Source organism: Chionomys nivalis, chromosome 6 (assembly GCF_950005125.1).
Source record: "Chionomys nivalis chromosome 6, mChiNiv1.1, whole genome shotgun sequence".
Taxonomy (NCBI): Eukaryota; Metazoa; Chordata; class Mammalia; order Rodentia; family Cricetidae; genus Chionomys; species Chionomys nivalis.
In genome coordinates, this window is record NC_080091.1 from 89,549,516 (window position 1) to 89,568,283 (window position 18,768).

The 18,768-nt window shown below is 38.0% G+C and overlaps 1 protein-coding gene across 2 annotated transcripts in view; it reads right to left on the minus strand.

The window, feature by feature from the left end:
- The window catches only part of Rchy1 (ring finger and CHY zinc finger domain containing 1), a 21,560-nt gene continuing 2,792 nt past the window's right edge, over nucleotides 1-18,768 (minus strand). Inside the window, exons 1-8 of one of the 2 annotated variants that reach the window (XM_057773162.1) lie at nucleotides 12,103-12,116; nucleotides 11,768-11,879; nucleotides 6,774-6,852; nucleotides 4,528-4,572; nucleotides 4,367-4,425; nucleotides 4,253-4,279; nucleotides 3,305-3,425; nucleotides 1-1,187 (exon numbers count right to left, since the gene is read on the minus strand). In XM_057773162.1, coding sequence (XP_057629145.1) covers nucleotides 1,059-1,187; nucleotides 3,305-3,425; nucleotides 4,253-4,279; nucleotides 4,367-4,425; nucleotides 4,528-4,572; nucleotides 6,774-6,797 — 405 coding nt within the window. In that variant the 5' untranslated portion in view covers nucleotides 6,798-6,852; nucleotides 11,768-11,879; nucleotides 12,103-12,116 and the 3' untranslated portion in view covers nucleotides 1-1,058. Of the gene's footprint in view, nucleotides 1,188-3,304; nucleotides 3,426-4,252; nucleotides 4,280-4,366; nucleotides 4,426-4,527; nucleotides 4,573-6,773; nucleotides 6,853-11,763; nucleotides 11,880-12,102; nucleotides 12,223-18,768 lie in introns of those variants that run through there. The other variant, XM_057773161.1, reaches the window with a different exon arrangement.

The window sequence follows — 18,768 nt, forward strand, 5'->3', positions numbered from 1 at the left end:
CCATCCATGGCTGGCACATTAGTAACTTTGGTCCCAAATTAAGAGGTATATTTAATTCTATTATATAAATACAAAAAAGTATTATAAAATGAAAGTACTTGCCAGAATAGCTCATCCCACTCATTCATCTCTTACTTTTGAGAATTTAGAAAATAATCCATTTGTTTACATTGAATACATATACTGCTTACATTAATTAAACAGAATATGTTGATCAAATACAAGGAACGGCAGAATGTACCACTACAAGAGCAGGAACTTTTGTATACACTATTCATTGTCATCTATAAAGCTTCGAGAATCATAACTGGATTACATCTGCTTGATAAATAGCTGATGAATGACTTACAATGTGGAGAAGTAATTTTGCAGACTGAAAGAAATTACAACAATAGTTGCCTTAAAATCTTGGATGAGCTTCATTACTTCACAAGCCACTTTTCCCCAATCAATCAAACTTACAGAAAAACACCTCAAAAAAAAAAAGAAGAGAACTTCTTTTACAACATAAAATGACCTTACTGTCACAATAAAAACAAAAATAAGCAACCTTGGGGGAAAAATCCTGTAAAACAATGTCTCAGTATAATTTTATTGGTAGTTTTTACATAAAAACTCACTTGTAGGATCCAAAGGACTGTCTTAGAAAATTCAAAACCATTAGATTTTAACAATAAGAACTTTAAAATTATATTACAGTCCTTAAAAATCAAAGACTAAAATTAAATGCAGTTCTATCAAGAACTAGAAATGAACTCTGCGTGCATCGTATCACTTAGAGTTCCATGAAAATATAAAATATTTCTATGTGTGTGACTATATCTGAGGCAAACATCATTGACTTCAAAACCTGACTAAAAGAACTTCCGATCAACACGTCAGCAGCGGCTTCATCCAGTACGAGTTACGGTAATTCCATCCAGAGAGCTTGAATCTGTAGGTACATATAATATGACCTGCTGCTTTGCGACATCACTTAGGACACATTGTGACAACAGGGTCTTTTAAACAGAGTTTATCTACATCACAGAGCTGTCCTCCAGCCGAGGACAGGCTGCTCATTGCTGGTCCACTGCAGCTCTGCGGCCCCCAGCCTGAGCAGTATTGTAGGACTCACAGATCTTACATTTCATGCCTAAGATATGGAATTGGACTGTGGATCGCCCATTACAGTCATTGCAGAGAATCTGAAAAATGAAGAATAAGGACTTAAGTCTTGTAACTACAAGTGGCACTATCTCTATAAAACAATCATTTGAGGGTCATATAAAAGGTGTGAGATACAGGCATATATCTATAGACATTTCTGCAGTGAAAATGTCTTTTCTCCAATGAATATTTTAAAGATTATTAAGGTAGCTTTGAATTCTGAAAATATGAATCTGAGCACAGAAGACTCATTTTAAAATACTTCCTACAAGTATACATAATACAAGCAAGAAAATTAGCACATATTCAAATCTAATGTTTATCATTAGGTAAACAATACTTAAAATATAAAATAACACGTATAACAACTTCATTATTTTCACTGGTACTCAGAATTAATCTTAACTAATAAAATTGAAATTTCTACAAATTGGAATATTTTTGCTTAATTTTTAGGTTTACTATGCCTTAGGAATGAATCAAGAACAAGAGCACTTGTTAAGCCAGAGTTAAGCCAGAAAGCTTCTTGCTAGTCCCTAACATGATAAAGACTCAATGTCTTCTGGTGTTAAGACACTGAAAACTCAAAATGTTCATCTGAGAATACATCAACATATAACTATATAGCAGTCTTAGCATACACACATCATAAACAAAAAATTTCCATTTGTTCTTCACATAATTTGGAAGACTACTTTTAAGAACCCTACTTAAAGGCAGAGATCAGAGGCTGTCTGAGACGTGACTACGGTGAGGTGCAGCTGGTGGGGTGCAGCTGTTGAGGTGTTTGTTGTTTGGTTATATTTTGTGGTGTGGTGTGGTGTGGTGTGGTGTGGTGTGGTGTGGTGTGGCGTGTGTGTGAGTGCGCGTGTGTGTGGGTATACCTGAGGTCCACACTGGGTGTCTTCCCTTCACTGCTCTCCACCCTCACCCCTTGAGACACACGGAACATGAAGCTCAAGGACTCAGGTAGGCAGGCTGGTCAACGGCTCTCAGGGACTGACTCTACCTCCACCTCAAGGACAAAGCTATAGCATGCAGTAACCATGTCTAGCTTTTTCCGTGTTCTAGAAATCCAAACTCAGGCCACTGTGCTTGGGTGGCAGACACTTTACCAAATGAGCCACCTCATCAGCCCTGGTCATAGAGTTTTTTCATAAATGACAAAAATATTTTAAAATATTAAAATAAAAATTGTGATACTGTTTGCAAAATTACGTAAAAGTACTAGGAGTCACTGAATTATATACATTTAAGGAATGGGCTCCAATGTATGTGACATGTACCTTCATAAAGCTACTTAAAAAAAAAAAGTGTCTATATGAACACAATAAACTTGAGCTACTAACAAACATCTCAATTACCAGATAGTATCTAAAGGATCTTCCATTGTCCTCAGTAACAACTCAGTTATCAACATTAATTTTGGAACTTTACGGTGTAAATAAACCAGAAGGGGTTTTGTTTTTTGTTTATAGTGCTAGGATCAAATCCATGACCTTACACATGCTAACTACTACTGAGCTATGTGTCCAATATTAAAAGTAATTACTTGGTTTTGTTTTCTCTTTGTGTTTGAAAGTATTTGTAGACAATGAGAATATTTTTATGTCCAAAAGTTATGAAAGCATCAGAAAGCTATTTAATTTTTCAACTCTGATTTAACTCAATACTATGCTGAAACTAAGCTACAACACAGCAACTCTTGTAGGGCCAAAGGGAATAAGCTAATTGAGACCAAATAAAGGCTACGACAAAATAAAACAGGCAGTAAACATTGAAATCCAAAAGCTAGCTTTCAAAAACCAGCAAATATATTCTCTTAAAACAAAATTTTGAATAATTTAAGTGAAACAGGTAAAATATCAGTGATTCGCCTCTGACTCTGGCAAGCGATTTGTCAGAAATTCATAGCAAAGTTTTTGCCTGCCATCTAGTGTTGAGGAAAAACTATACAAAGTTGTTCTTAGGGTTTTTTTTCTCACCCTAGTCTGACATCAACATAAAAAATTTTTTTAAAATAATTTATTTCCTTTGCTTTAATTAGTTACAATGCCAAATAGTAATTTTGGGACAAATTCAAGCAAAGAAGCAAAAATAAGAAAGACTATATCAGCAAGAAATCTAAAAAGTCCTAAGCATGGATTCTACTCACATCCACAGTCATATTCTGGTACTCAGATGGCATAGGAGTTTGTGCGACCTCATTATCCAGCTGTCTCCAGTACCGCGTCATATCTAAGGCAGAATGCATACACAGTGGACATCTGTAGCCTCTGCAAGAGACAATGAATAGGATCTATATACAAGAAGACACAAGCTCACTGGCACATAACCCGAACAGGGTAGTATTCTACATTTCAAGCTAACTTCTCAGGAACCTGAAAAATCTATGCAATAAAAAAGATAAATACTCAATTCTCTATTTTATAGTCCATTTAAATCCTAAGTCTTTATCCTCAACTCTCTAAAACAGAGAACTAGTCAGTACTCTTCATAGAACTATGCCTTTACTTAGTAATATCAATTAAACTATTCATTAGCAAAACAACTTCAATTCTGATTGAAAGAATTTCTATTACTTAAAAAGTATTCCAATCAAAAAAAAAAAGAATTCCAATCATATTACTACTTCCTGTCTAAAATTTTCAATAGTTGCACCATTTCTACTCTTTCCTATTTCTCATTTTAGTTCCAGTTTTAAAGAACATTTTCTTTGTAGTTCATTGCTGGATCAATATAGAGAGCTAATAAAATGTGCACACTGTTCTTCAGTGCTTTTACAACACCATGATTAATTCCAGAGGTAACTATGTTCCCCAGAACACATGGTTAGAAAACAAGAGGTTTTGCCCACCTCAAGCTACATAAAGAAATAGGCATGATAAGGACATGGGAACAGAGATACAGTCCTGTTCCCCAAGATGCCATGGCCAGCTAAACACCAGTTATCTACTCTACTCACCTCCGTATACATCTACCATACCCCAAACAGTGTACCTAGCCACCATGGTTTGCCCACCTCCCCACCACCCTCCTCACAAAAACAAACATCTTAAAACTGTACGTTTTAAAATTAAAAAAAAAAGAAAAAAAAACTCACTCTTTTAACATTTCTTCGTAACACGTTCTGAAAGGAAATAGAACAGTATTTCAGTAAAGAAAAACTACCTCCATTGTTTCCAAACACCTCCAAGCAGGAAGAAAGTTATCTTACCTATGTAAGAGATGCCCACACGGCAAGACATGAGCAACAACGCGGGACGTGTGAATGTCCTGAAAGGAAAGGAAGCTATTAGTGCCCTATAAAGACACTTAGCAACACTCAAGCACTTTAAACCGAAGAGATTTCCAAAGTGAAAAATATTCCACACTCACCTCCAAACATATTGGACAATTCTGCCGAGAAACATTTTCAATACACTGTTTAAAGGAGAACCATACATTAACAAAAGCATGAAAAGATAAAAATGTCAGCTACAACAGCATTAATAAAAAAATAAACTGGTTAAAAGAGCCAGTGAGATGACTCACTGGCCACCAAGCCTGAAGACCTGAGTTCAATCCCTGGAACCCACATGTTGGAAGCAGAGAACCCACTCCTGCAAGTTGTGCTCTGGCCTCCATGTGTACACTACTAAGAGGTGGAGTTAAGCTGGAATCTCAGCAGTGTGAGGTTTTTGCAGAGCAATACATGTCTAATTATATAGAAGGAGAGATCATTTTGGTTCTCAGGTACACTCCATATATATACAAACCCACATACTTTAACATCTATGTAATTAGGATGCTTCTGATGGTTAATGCCATCGCTGAGTGAATTAAATTCAAATGAAGTGAATATGCAATGGGCTGGCTGTGTGTATGCACACGTGTGCACATGTGTACACAAATGTATTCTATATATGCCATGGAAACCAGAACAGAGCCAAAGAAATACAATCCATAAGGCTATTGAAAGTCATTCTCTATCCTGCCCGGCCCACTGGACTGGTTTCTTTCCCGCCCGCAAATCCCTGCAGCCGTTTAGAAAATAATCATTCACAGGCTTAATATTAATTATAATTGCTTGGCTGATGGCTCAGGCTTATGATTAGCCTGCTCCTACATATAAATTAACCCATTTCTAATTATCTGTGCATCACCACGTGGCTTTGTGTCATTATCTATTCTCTAGTACATCTTGCTGTTCTGACTGCTTGCTAGCATCTCACCAGATCAAGCTCCCACAACATTACCGACTCCAAACTATCTTCATTAGCCTGTCCTTTTAATTTTTTTTTAATTTAATGACTTTTGTTTATCTTGAGACAAGGCCCCTCTATGTAACTCAAGTGAGCCATGAACTTTCATGTGTCATAACCCTAGCCAGTTTATCTATCGCCCCCCAATTTTTTTATCTTTGTTGTTGTTGTTTGTTTTTCGAGACAGGGTCTCTCTGTAGCTTTGGAGCCTGTTATGGAACCAGCTCTTGTAGACCAGGCTGGTCTCGAACTCACAGAGATCTGCCTGCCTCTGCCTCTTGAGTGTTGGGATCAAAGGAATGCATCACTACCGCCAAGCCACCCCAAAATTTTTAAGGTCAGACTCGATCTTTAACAAATTCACATCCTGCTCATCAAATTCCTTTAAGCTAAGACTGAGTATCTTGGGAGTTACCTTTATTCAGCCTCACTCTATTCTCAGTTATCATTTCTTAATGTCTGTTATTCATCTTAATTTTCCTCACTACTCTGTGTCTGTATATTCTCTCTCTGTGTCTCTCTTTCTCTGTGTGTGTGTCTGTCTGCCTGTCTGTCTGTCTCATCTTCAGACAGAAGGCTATTATTAGTCTCTTACTGGACTGTCCTCTATTTTATACTTTGCTTTGCTGATCCTCCATTCTTTATATTCTTACAGTAGATAGAATCAGTACTATAAATACAGTGTTTTCATTAGATTGTTTTTAAATAAGAGAGAGGGTCTGAGATTACAATAAAATTCCTATATTCATATTTATAAGCCTTAATTATAAAATACAAAGAATACTTTCTAATTATTCTTAGAACACTGTAAATAGTTATATCACTTAGCATTTTTCCTTTTACAGTTAATTTTAGAAGCACTATCTATGGTAAGAATCTGTACTCACTATAAGTGGCTTTTAGACATAAAGCAAAGAAAAATCAGCCTACAGTCCACAACCCCAGAGAACCTAGACAGCAAAGAGGATTCTAAGAGAGACATACCTGGATCTATATAAAAAGGAGAAGACAAGATTTCTTGAGTAAACTGGGAGCATGAAGGTCACAGGAGAGAGTAGAAAGGAAGAGGGGAGGAAAGGGAAGGGAGCAGAGAAAAATGTATAACTCAATTAAAAGAAAAATCCATGAACCAACTGAGAAGCTGCCAGCATTATGCTAATAACTTCTATAGGCATTCTTACATTATGAAAAGTAAACTGTAGATCAAATATTCTGAGGCATATATTTTAGATTATCTACTTAATTCTACTTTTTAGAAAACCAAAGAACATAGTTGTATTTGGTAATATATGAAAATTAGCATGTTTCCAAACATACTAGAATTTAAGCTTGTTTTCAAAAACACTAATAGGTTTGAAATTATGCAGCTGAATTATATACCTTATGTTTTCCTCGAAGATTCATGGCTAGGCATAAGTTACATTTCAAGCAGTGGAAAAAATCTTCTTTTGGACCAATCCTAACAAAACACAATATGAAAGCCAAAAGATTATTTTTATTACACGATTATTTGTTCACTACATAATACCCAAACTCGGTCTCACTGTAGGAATATTCAAACACACTGAAGAATGTGGAGAAACGCCATCTTTCCAGTGTCCACGGTAACCAGCACAAGCAGAGTGACACTTCCGTAAAATCGGATATGGATGCACAGAACAGATGCACACAAGTTGAGCTTAATTTCTTACACAATTCTACAGTTGCCGTTCTGCAATTATTTACACTTAGTAATATATCCTGATGATTGTGTCTGTCCATAGAAAACTACTTCATTCTTAATAGCCACACAGCAGTCAATGGTATAAATGTATCATAATTTACAAAAATATTTCTTTATTGATAAAATTTACAATCTTTTTGTTTTCTTAGTATTTTGAAGCTGAAAAAATTTACAATCTTTACTTGCTACAATAATATAATTTTAAAAACTGTCCAGCTAGCATTTAATCCATATATATCCTATTTTTTTCACTATCCCTAAAAGTGACACTATTGAGTCAGAGAGTACTGGATCATCAACTGTGATATTGACAACCTGACCCCCTCCAAAGACTGCTAGTTTACATGTCCACATGCATGTTCCTCACAACCTGGACTACATGGACACATGCATGATAGATAATATATGCTATTCTAACTTTCATTTCTCAAATTACAAAGGACTAATTTTTAATGTTAAAGAATTGTTCAGATTTCTGTGAATTTTCTGTTGATGTGTTCTGCTCATTTCTCTACCTCAGTATTTGCCCTTTATCAATTAATTTAAAAGAAGCCTTATATAGCCTGGATATTCACTTTTCACTATGTATGTTATGATCACTGCTCTGTTGTCTAGCTCTTCATAAAGATTCACCATCACTTTATATTTATTAAAATGAGTCAGTAGATAAAAGCAACACTGCTCTTGCTCTTGCAGACGACCCACATTCAGCTCCCAACACCCATGAGAGACAGCTCACAACCACCCATACTTCCAGCTCCGGGGATCTGAGCTCTAGCCTCCATGGTCACCTACGCTCACAAGTACACACATCCAATTTAAAATAAAAACAAAAGTAAAACTTAAAGGCCATCAATATTTTCCTTTATAGTTTATGCTTTTTGCCCACTATTTAGGAAAAACTTCTATAAACTATAGACTAAAAACATTCTCCTTTGTATACACTAACAGTTAAAATAACTCATTTTATATTTTCTTCAGGTTGAAGCTCATTATAAAATTTATAATATATATGGTAAAAATAAGACTGCTAGCTGGGAGCCGGGCGGTGGTGGCACACCTTTAATCCCAGCACTCAGGAAGCAGAGGCAGGTGGATCTCTGTGAGTCTGAGGCCAGCCTGATCTACAAGAGCTAGACAGGTTCCAAAGCTACAGAGAAACCCTGTATCAAGAAACTTAAAAAACAAAAACAATGCTAGCTGATCCCTACATTTCTATTCTTTGCTTCTTTCACAATAAAACATTTATTTAAAAGGCAGTTATTGAGACCTATCCTGAAAACAGACAAGTTCCCAGCTTCTTTGGAGGCTGGGGAAAGATCCGATTTTCTTGTGTGAGAAGCGCTCTACAAGATGATTCAGAAAGCAAAGGCACCGGAGAGCCTGACTGCATTCCCTGAAACTCCCATCAGGAAAGGAGGGAACAGGCTCCTTCCAACAATCCCCTGACTTCCACATGCACACATGGCACACAATTAAAGGAAATAAAGGGAAAGAGAATGCCTCCCTCACAGATCTACTCATTTTTCCCTGCCCAGAAGATGAGCCCGCAGAATCAAAGAAGAAAACACCTAGGATCAGAATGTGAAGGGTGCGAAGTTATTTAAGTACCTGAATCAGACTTTTCCAATGAGAAATAAAATTCAGACTTTCATGAACTACTATTGAGTTTCTGTCACAAAATGCTAAAACCGTTTTATAATGAATATGCACATTTCAGAATCAAGATTTTTCCAAATAGGTATCAATTATCTTTGCTTGTTTTGTTGGGTTTTGTTTGCTTTGCTTTTTGAGACAGGGTTTGTTTGTATAGCCTTGGCTTTCCTGGAACTAGCTCTGTAGATCAGGCTGGCTTTGAATTCAAAGAGATCAACCTGCCTCTGCCTCCTAAATGCTGGGATTAAAGACATGGTTATCAGTTATCTCAGTACCCTTTCTCAATTTAGAATATCATTTTTGCTCCTGGCTCATATTAATAAATAGCTAATCTTTACATGACAACAGAGGACTACATTTAAAAGTAACATGACTTTTTAAAAAGTTATAGTGAGAGGATTAATTTCAACTCTGCTGCAAATGCACACACAGATTTTAGATTCCCTTTTGATATTTCAATCATTTCAAAACAACAGTGGCTGAAATGGCGGCACGCGCCTGTAATCACAGCCTTTGGATGCTGAAATAGAAGAGTATTAAGTCTGAGGTCAGCCTCTGCTGTACCAGGACTGTCTCAAACAAATGAAAAGAAATCCTTGATGTCACACATTATTTCTGAATAGAGGTAGCAGTATCAGTCTATGTAACAGGTTTTATTTCTCATATCTTTGAAAAAAAATCTTTGAAAACTCGAGTTCTGTAAATCTCCAGGTGAAGGCTCAGTGTGCCAGAGGCACTTAAAGCTACTAGTGAGGGGCTAGAGCAACAGCAGCTCTTCCAGAGGACCTGGGCTCCATCTGCAAAATCTACATGGCCCCTCACAACCCAGCAATCTGATGCCCTACATGAGCTGCCGGCAAAGCACACACACACATCAAATAAATAAAATTTTAAGTAAAAAAATCAACTACTGAGCCAGGCACAAAGGTGCACCCCTTTAACTCCAGTACTTAGGAGGCAGAAGCAGGCAGGATCTCTCTGACTTACAGGCCAGCCTGGTCTACATAGTAAGTTCTAGGCCAGAGTAAGACCTTGCCTTAAAAACAAAACACAATTACTAAATAGACACTTCAAAGACTTTTTAAAAACAAAGTGTTAATATCTACTAAATGCTTGAAGTAATCATAATCATTCAGCTCAAACATGAGTCACATCATCTGATGCTCAGTAAAATAAAAATGAAATGTTTTTTCATTTAAGATTTTTTTTTTTTTTTTTTGGTTTTTCGAGACAGGGTTTCTCTGTAGCTTTGGTGCCTGTCCCAGAACTAGCTCTTGTAGACCAGGCTGGCCTTGAACTCCCAGAGATCCGCCTGCCTCTGCCTCCCGAGTGCTGGGATTAAAGGCGTGCGCCCGGCTAAGATTTTTTTATAAATATTCACTACTTCAGATTTTTCATAACTTAGTTCTCATATGATAAGGACTGTAATCAAACTTAAAGCACAACATTCTTAGAGATCTCTAAGTATGGTAGAAATACCTGAAAAGCAAATACAGAAAAGTCACCACTATTTGCAAGATCCTTCAGGTTCCTTTTTGTATTGCTCAAAGCATTACACCATCTATTACAAAGGTATTAAGTACGAAGACACCTTGGTAGGCTTTGTCAGTTCTTCTTAACCACATTGAAAAGGCTGAAATTTTCCTTTTTCATTCAAAATGGCAAAAAGTAAAACAAAAAGATAAATGAAGAGGCACATAGCATGCTACATACCAGACTGTGGTTTTTTCCTAACTAGCTTCTAACATTTGGACCAAACTGTTCTAGTGACAGGGAACTGTTAGCACATTGTAAGAATTCTAATAGCATTCTTGGCTTGTACCCAGTAAATGTTATGACAACACAAAATGTCTTCACAACCAAAATACTCTCTCAAGGCAAAAATCATCCTTACTAAATTAAATAAATAAATAGATAATAAGAATCCATAAAATCTCACCAGCATGACCACCCAAACATGAACTCAACAAGGACTCAACAAACATGCCAAACTTTGCAGGAGAAAAGCCCATGAAGCCTCAACCCTACACAAAGAACTCCAGACAACTGAAGCTAGGAGGAACGGTGGCCCTCCCCAGGGAAGAACACACGAATAGCTGTCCAGTGCAGAACAGCCCTGAAAACATGCATACAAGTAACATTATATCAACTCAACAGGTTATATTTAAGAACGCTTATATACACAGAAATACACATATATATGTAGGCTTATAACAATTGGTGACAAAATAGACCACAAATTTGAAGGAGCGTGGGGAGGAGTATATAAGAGAGCTTGAAGGGAGGAAAAAGAAAAGAGAAATGTTGTGATTAAATTACAATCTCAAAAATAAGCAAATACAAGAACCACAGCGCTTAACTCTAACAATGGCCCTATAGGCAATAAATCAGATTGCTACTTTCAGATGACCACACCTTAGACGATGGTCTCACATTAAAAAAAAATAAGTCAGACAGTGGTGGCGTAAGTTTTTAACACCAGCACACAGGAGGCAGGGGAGGCAGATCTCTGAGTTTGAGGCCAGCATGAAATATACAGCAAGCAGTGAAATCCTATCTCAAAACAAAACTAGCTAATTTTTTAAACTACTTTGCTGGTTTAAATGAGAATGTCCCCCACAAGCTCCAGTGTTTACCTTCTTGGTCCCCTGTTGGTGGTGACATCTGGGGAAGTTTAAGAGGTGTGGCCTTGCTAGAGGAAATGTGTCCCTGAAGGAGAGCTTGGAGACACGGGTGAGCTAGTTCTTTCTCTCTCTGCTTCCTGCTTAAAGAGCAACATGTGAGCTCTAGGCTGTCGAATCCGCCACCTACTGCCAAACTGTTCCCCATGCTGTGTGTGTGTGTGTGTGTGTGTGACCACCAACTCTAACCCTCTGGAAGCACAGCTCAAACTCTCCTCTCCTCCACATTTCACCACAGCAACAGAAAAGTGACTAAGACACCATAATTGGCCAAATGCACAGGAAATATTAGGACATTTATATACAGTACCTACAAATTCCACAGTTCTCGCAATGATACTGCTTCTTATCTTTGTCAAACAGATGGCATATATTGCAGTAATATTCTCCAAACAGTGTGCTACAATGTTCACAAGTCTGCTGGGCCTGAAAAGGACACCGTAGTTAAAAACTCAAGTAACTTTACCAAAACGATTTAAATATTCAGAATTTATATAAAAGCATGTTTAGCTTATTTTTATGTTTTTAAACATCTAACTCAACAACATTACTTACTCAGAGAGTTAGAGTTAAGTCTCATTTCCAACTTTTGATTAAAGTTTTTAATCCATCTTAAAACTTTAAAAAGGCAGGTGCCATAAAATCTTACATGCTGGAGTTTTTCACAGTTGATGCACTGCACTTCCTTTACTTGGAAACGATCCAGCTGGTGATCTTCATTGTTATCATGACACAGCCGGCACATATAGAGCTTGTCACAACAAGGTGCCTAACCCAGGGGAACAAAGGGAGCATAAGAAGAGAAGTTAATTATAAAGCAAGAAAATTCCTACCTCCTTCTCTGATCAAGGTCAAAGATTACAACCAATGGATCCATGGCTAGCTTTCATTTCTTGGCATATTTGATGTTAATAATCTTCCCCTTCAATATCTGCCTGAAAGACTCTGAATACAACTTTAAAACACAAGCATTATAAAGGCAGAAATCTCTAGACAGAAAAATCAATCCCACAACAACCGCATCTCATTCTCAACCTAAATAGTAGATAACACCTTCTTAGACATTGTCAGAAAAAAAAAAAAAAAAACAACATCTAAACATAAACTGTTTTAACTTCACTAATATTTACTAATCATAATGCATATACCTATTACTGCACGGGATACAATAAATTTGTTTGTTTTTAGAGAGGGTCTCTCAATGTAGCCCTGGCTGTCCTAAAACTAACTACGGGTCAGCTATGATCAGATTACCCCACCTCCTAAGTGCAAGGGTTAAAAACATATACCTCCACGCCCAGACTCACTGATTTTGAGAGTGTTAAAAACTGCCAATTGTCCACTGAAATCTGTTCCCTCCTTAGAGCAGATTATTGAACTATTCTACAGCTGGATCCCACATAAAGATGATCAAATGCCTTACAATATGTTAAAATAATACAACAGAAAAAATTTGACTCTAAAATGACCAAGTGAAACAGTGGTCTTTATCCATCTGGATCACACTTGGAATTGTTACATGGAAAGAAATGTACAGAAATGTATTCTTGATTATTTAAACCTCATTATTGTTAGGTCATTTCATAAGTGTTTAACTTTTACCCCATTATATCAAGAAATGCCAGGTTTGGGATGTAGATATTGGTATAGTACTTTCCTGGCATTATGCAAGGTATTCATTTCAATACCTAATCCCCAGAATTCAAAAAAGAACATCTCTTTTATTTTTTTTTGGGGGGGGGGGCTGAAATGACCAAAATGTATGACATTGTCAGCGGGGAAAAAAATGTAGTAGGTAGGTAGGTAGGTAGGTAGGTAGGAAGGAAGGAAGGAAGGAAGGAAGGAAGGAAGGAAGGAAGGAAGGAAGGAAGGAAGAAAAAAGAAATTCCCAGGCCAAATGTTTCTCCAGTGTACTATGAGTGTGCAGATCTGCACATCCTGACCATTTCCTAAGGCTGTTACTGAACACACCCCATCCTTTAAGTGCTGTAACGTGTTACTGACTTTTCTTCAACATTATTCTTGACTAAATTTTAGTGATGAATATATCCACAATAATCCCTTCAATAACCTAAATTTTCTCACTTTAGATGGCCTTGTATCCCAATCCTCCTCTGCCACGCAGTCCCATCCCTAAGTGTGAACACAACAATATCCACAAGCATTTCAGTCTCGGGCCCCTGTTAAGCTCTAAGACTCTTAAGGGTATCAAAGAACTTCTGTTTACCTGGACTATAGCTATCAATATCTCACATAAGAATTACTTATGGTTTTTTGGGGGTTTTTTTTTTTGGTTTTTTGAGACAGGGTTTCTCTGTGGCTTTGGAGCCTTTCCTGAATTACTTATGTTTTTAAAGTATTATAAATTGTTTTCCTTCATGAGTCCTGACTCCTTCCACACTTTTGAGAAAATGTCTCCCATATACTCAAGCTTGAATAACCAATTATTTTCAAGCAAAAAAAAAAAAAGTTCCATGAACAAAGCAACTAATTTACTTCACAAATGCCTAAGAATCTTTACTCAAGAAAACCAAATGCTTGCTGAAAGTCTATTTGTCAAATAAGTTACTAAAAGATACAGATGTGCGGATCTCTGAGTTCGAGGCCAGCCTGGTCTACAAGAGCTAGTTCCGGGACAGGCACCAAAGCTACAGAGAAACCCTGCCTCGAAAAACCAAAAAAAAACAAAACAAAACAACAACAACAAAAAAGATACAGATGAGAATGAGCTAAGATTTGATAATTATTAATTTTAGCACTTCATCAATGACATTTTTAAGTGACACTGGCTCTAACTGTAGGTATACTACAGTGTACTTGATTGCAATACAAAATCCCGGCTTGAATCATACGGAGACTAGTTTTAGTTTTAATCATTGCTTTCCACCATCAGTATAAATGCCAACACACTGGATACAGAACATCTACTATCCCACAAAGTAGTTTTTAGAGATTCCTGCGGACCCAGTCATCACACTCTGCAACTGCTGCTCCTGAGAAAGGACTGTACTAGCCCTGCATTTCAATTCCAAGAACGAATTCTAGCCACTAACTCTCTACTCTTCTCAACTAACTCCATGTGTTCCCTTGCACATAGCCTAGCTGCCTCCTCCTTTCTCCAAATACCAGACAGCTAAACCCTAACACTAGCTGAACCCCACTCCTATCCACTGACATGCATCAGAAGCAGCTAACCACAGCTGAAGTAAACACCACCACACTGTCTGGTCTCCTTCTTTGTTTGTTTTTATTGTGTGACAGAGAAGAACATACTTTTGCATGCCTGCCCCCAAGCTTTTAATTTTTATTACTCTGAGATTCCTGACAATACCTTTCATGAGCTCTGTGTGAACTTTTGAAGACTATAATAAGGAAAACTCCAAGTTTTCTTCCCTTAAACACAGACACCATTATTAACAGAATTCATTTTTACACTAGTAGTGAAAATTGTACTAGAATTTATCACTAAACTAACATTTTTATTTATTTTTTTAAAATGTCTTCATATCTTCACTGTCAGGTAACTTCCTGTTCTTAACTTCCTGGCATAATGATAAATAAAAATAAACTTTGAATTTTCTGCACTGTTCTTGGCACCTCAAATTATTCTTGCTTCACTAGATACTCAAAAAATATTTTATTACCATCATTTCATAGTTAATGCTCTCATTCTTCTAGAGTCTAAGCCTCAAGGTCTAGCACAGTGGTTCTCAACCTTCCTAATGTTGCAATCCTTTAAAACAGTTCCTCAGGCTGTGGTGACTGACCCTGTGGCTAACATATATAAGAATAATGGGTTAATATAAGTTAAAAGAGCTAATACAAAGCTTGAGCTAATGGGCCAATCAGTTTATAACTTATGAAGACCACTGTGTAATTTTCTTTGGGACTTGTTGGCTGTGGGAACTGGGCAGGACAAAAACCTCTACAAGCAGGCCTCATGTTACAGATGGCGCCAATGTGTGGACAACTGCATCCACATAAAACCTGAGAGAGCTTCGGAAGTAATTCTAGACAGAAAAGAATAGAGTAAAGCATGGTTTTTTGGTAGCAGCAATTTCTCAGGTCTGCTCTGCTTGCTAAAGGCAAGCAAGCAGTCTCATCTAAGATAGGCTTCCTGACTCAGCTTTAGCTGTAAAGCCTTGCAGCACTTTTAAGAGGTCCTGCCAAGAAACACTTACATAGTGTTGATGAAAAGCTGACCGCACGCTTTTCAGTTTTCAGCCAAAGCAGAAAAAAAGCTGCGCCACTTTTCAGTTTTCAGCCAAAGCAGAAAAAAAGCTGCGCCCTTTTAAAATGCCGGCTTTCTGGGCCGTGTCAGGGCAAACTCTGACTCTTTCACGCAGGTGGTCGGACTACAGAGCACTTGTGTGTGGTTTGTGAGCAGACTGCTGCAGCTTGCTTGCTGGTAGGGACCTTGAAACACTGTAGAGTTGTGGCAATAAACGTGGCTACAGACTACCTCCACCATGAGGTTGAAATCTCAGAAAGATAAGAAATGGGCTGGATCCAGTCGTCAAAGCCACAGCTTCAATCCTACCCATATTGCTAGTATATTAAAGACTCATGTGGTCAGAAAAAGAGAGATATATACAGTGAAGATAGAGCCAAAGATTTTTAAAAAAATCTAAACGGTTTGCTGTCTGTTAAAAATATATACTAGCTTTTTGGGTTTTTTTTTAAATTATTTATTTATTTAATTATTAAAGATTTCTGCCTCCTCCCCGCCACCGCCTCCCATTTCCCTCCCCCTCCCCCAATCAAGTCCCCCTCCCTCATCAGCCGGAAGAGCAGTCAGGGTTCCCTGCCCTGTGGGAAGTCCAAGGACCTCCCACCTCCTCCAGGTCTAGTAAGGTGAGCATCCAAGCTGCCTAGGCTCCCACAAAGCCAGTACGTGCAGTAGGATCAAAACCCAGTGCCATTGTTCTTGACTTCTTGGCAGTCCTCATTGTCTGCTATGTTCAGCGAGTCCGGTTTTATCCCACGCTTTTTTAGACCCAGTCCAGCTGGCCTTGGTGAGTTCCCGAAAGATCATCCCCATTGTCTCAGTATGTGGGTGCACCCCTCACGGTCCTGAGTTCCTTGCTCGTGTTCTCTCTCCTTCTGCTCCTGATTTGGACCTTGGGATTTCAGTTCAGTGCTCCAATGTGGGTCTCTGTCTCTGTCTCCTTTCATCGCCTGATGAAGGTTAATATCCAGGAGGATGACTTTATGTTTTTCTTTGGGTTCACCTTCTTATTTAACTTCTCTAGGATCACAAATTATAGGCTCAATGTCCTTTATTTATGGCTAGAAACCAATTATGAGTGAGTACATCCCATGTTCCTCTTTTATGCCAATACCAAGCTGTTTTCAATACTGTAGCTCTGTAATAGAGTTTGAAGTCAGGGATGGTAATGCCTCCAGACAATCCTTTATTGTATAAGATTGTTTTGGCTATCCTGGGTTTTTTGTTTTTCCATATAAAGTTGATTATTGTCTTCTCCAGGTCTGTGAAGAATTTTGATGGGATTTTGATGGGGATTGCATTGAATCTATAGATTGCTTTTGGTAGAATTGCCATTTTTATTATGTTGAAAACAGCTTGGTATTGGCATAAAAACAGAAGAATGAAAATAGATCCATATCTATCACCATGCACAAAACTCAAGTCCAAATGGATTAAAGACCTAAATATCAGTCCGAACACACTGAACCTGATAGAAGAGAAAGTGGGAAGTACTCTACAACACATGGGCACAGGAGACCACTTCCTACGTAAACCCCAGCAGCACAGACATTAAGGGCAACATTGAATAAATGGGACCTCCTGAAACTGAGAAGCTTCTGTAAAGCAAAGGACACTGTCACTAAGACAAAAAGGCAACCCACTGACTGGGAGAAGATCTTCACCAACCCCACAACTGACAAAGGTCTGATCTCCAAAATATATAAAGAACTCAAGAAACTAGACTGTAAAAAACTAATCAACCCAATTATAAAATGGGACACTGAGCTGAACAGAGAATTCTCAACAGAAGAAGTTCAAATGTCCAAAAGACACTTAAGGTCATGCTCAACTTCCTTAGCGATCAGGGAAATGCAAACCAAGATAACCTTAAGATACCATCTTATACCTGTCAGAATGGCTAAAATCAAAAACACCAGTGATAGCCTTTGCTGGAGAGGTTGTGGAGTAAGAGGTCCCCATAAGATTATCAGCACCCCCAACCAGCAGGAAGTAGCCTGGAATATCCCGCCCACAGTCCCAAAAAATGGACTCTAGATATTTTCCTTTGTTTTTTTTTTCTTTTTAAAAAAAGAGGGAGAATTTTTGTAGGACAATTCTATATTCTGTCAATTATATTTTAAATAAACTCTGATTGGCCAGTAGCCAGGAAGGAAGTATAGGCAGGACAAACAGACAGGAAGTAGAGGGGGGGGACAATCAGACAGGAAATAGAGGCAGGGCAATGAGAAAAGGAGTATTCTGGGAAGAAGGAAGCTCTTTCCGCAGTCCTCCCCAGATCACGGAAGAAGCAAGATGTGACCTACCCAGCTGAAAAAGGTATCGAGCCATGTGGCTAACATAGATAAAAATAATGGGTTAATATAAGTTATAAGAGCTAATATGAAGCCTGAGCTAATGAGCCAATCAGTTTATATAACTTATGGAGACCTCTGTGTGATTTTCATTGGGACTTGCCGGCTGTGGGAACTGGGCAGGACAGAACCCCCCACAAGCAGGCCTTCATGTTACATGACCCCAACTATAAAATTATTTTGTTGTCACTTCCTAACTGTGATTTTTATAACCAATTGTTATGAATCATAATGAAAATATCTGCTATTCAGGATATCTGATATACAACCCTTGTGAGAGGGTCATTCCACTCCCCACATCTAACCACCATGTTGAGAACTCGTGATCTAGATGCTTTTACAGTTTTCCCTTTAAAATTCTGAACACCTCTTTCTTCCTGGTAACAGTCTGCTAATGACCTTGCTACTAATTTCACCATCAAAATAGTAGTAATCAAAATAAACTCACCCACAAGACCTATCAACCTTCTTGAGAATAAATATGCTTTATCTTCTAGGTAGAAACTAGACAGAAACTAGAATCACTTAAGAAGTGGGAACCTGAACTGAGGATTTGCCTCCATCAGATTACCCAGTTCCAATACCTGTGGGGCATTTTCTGGATTCATGACTGAGGTATGAAGGCCCAGACCACTGCCATCACTATCATCCCTGGGCGGGTGATCCTGTGTTATATAAGAAAGGATGCTGAGTGAGCCGTGGAGTGCAAGCCAGTAGTAAGCAGCATTCCATA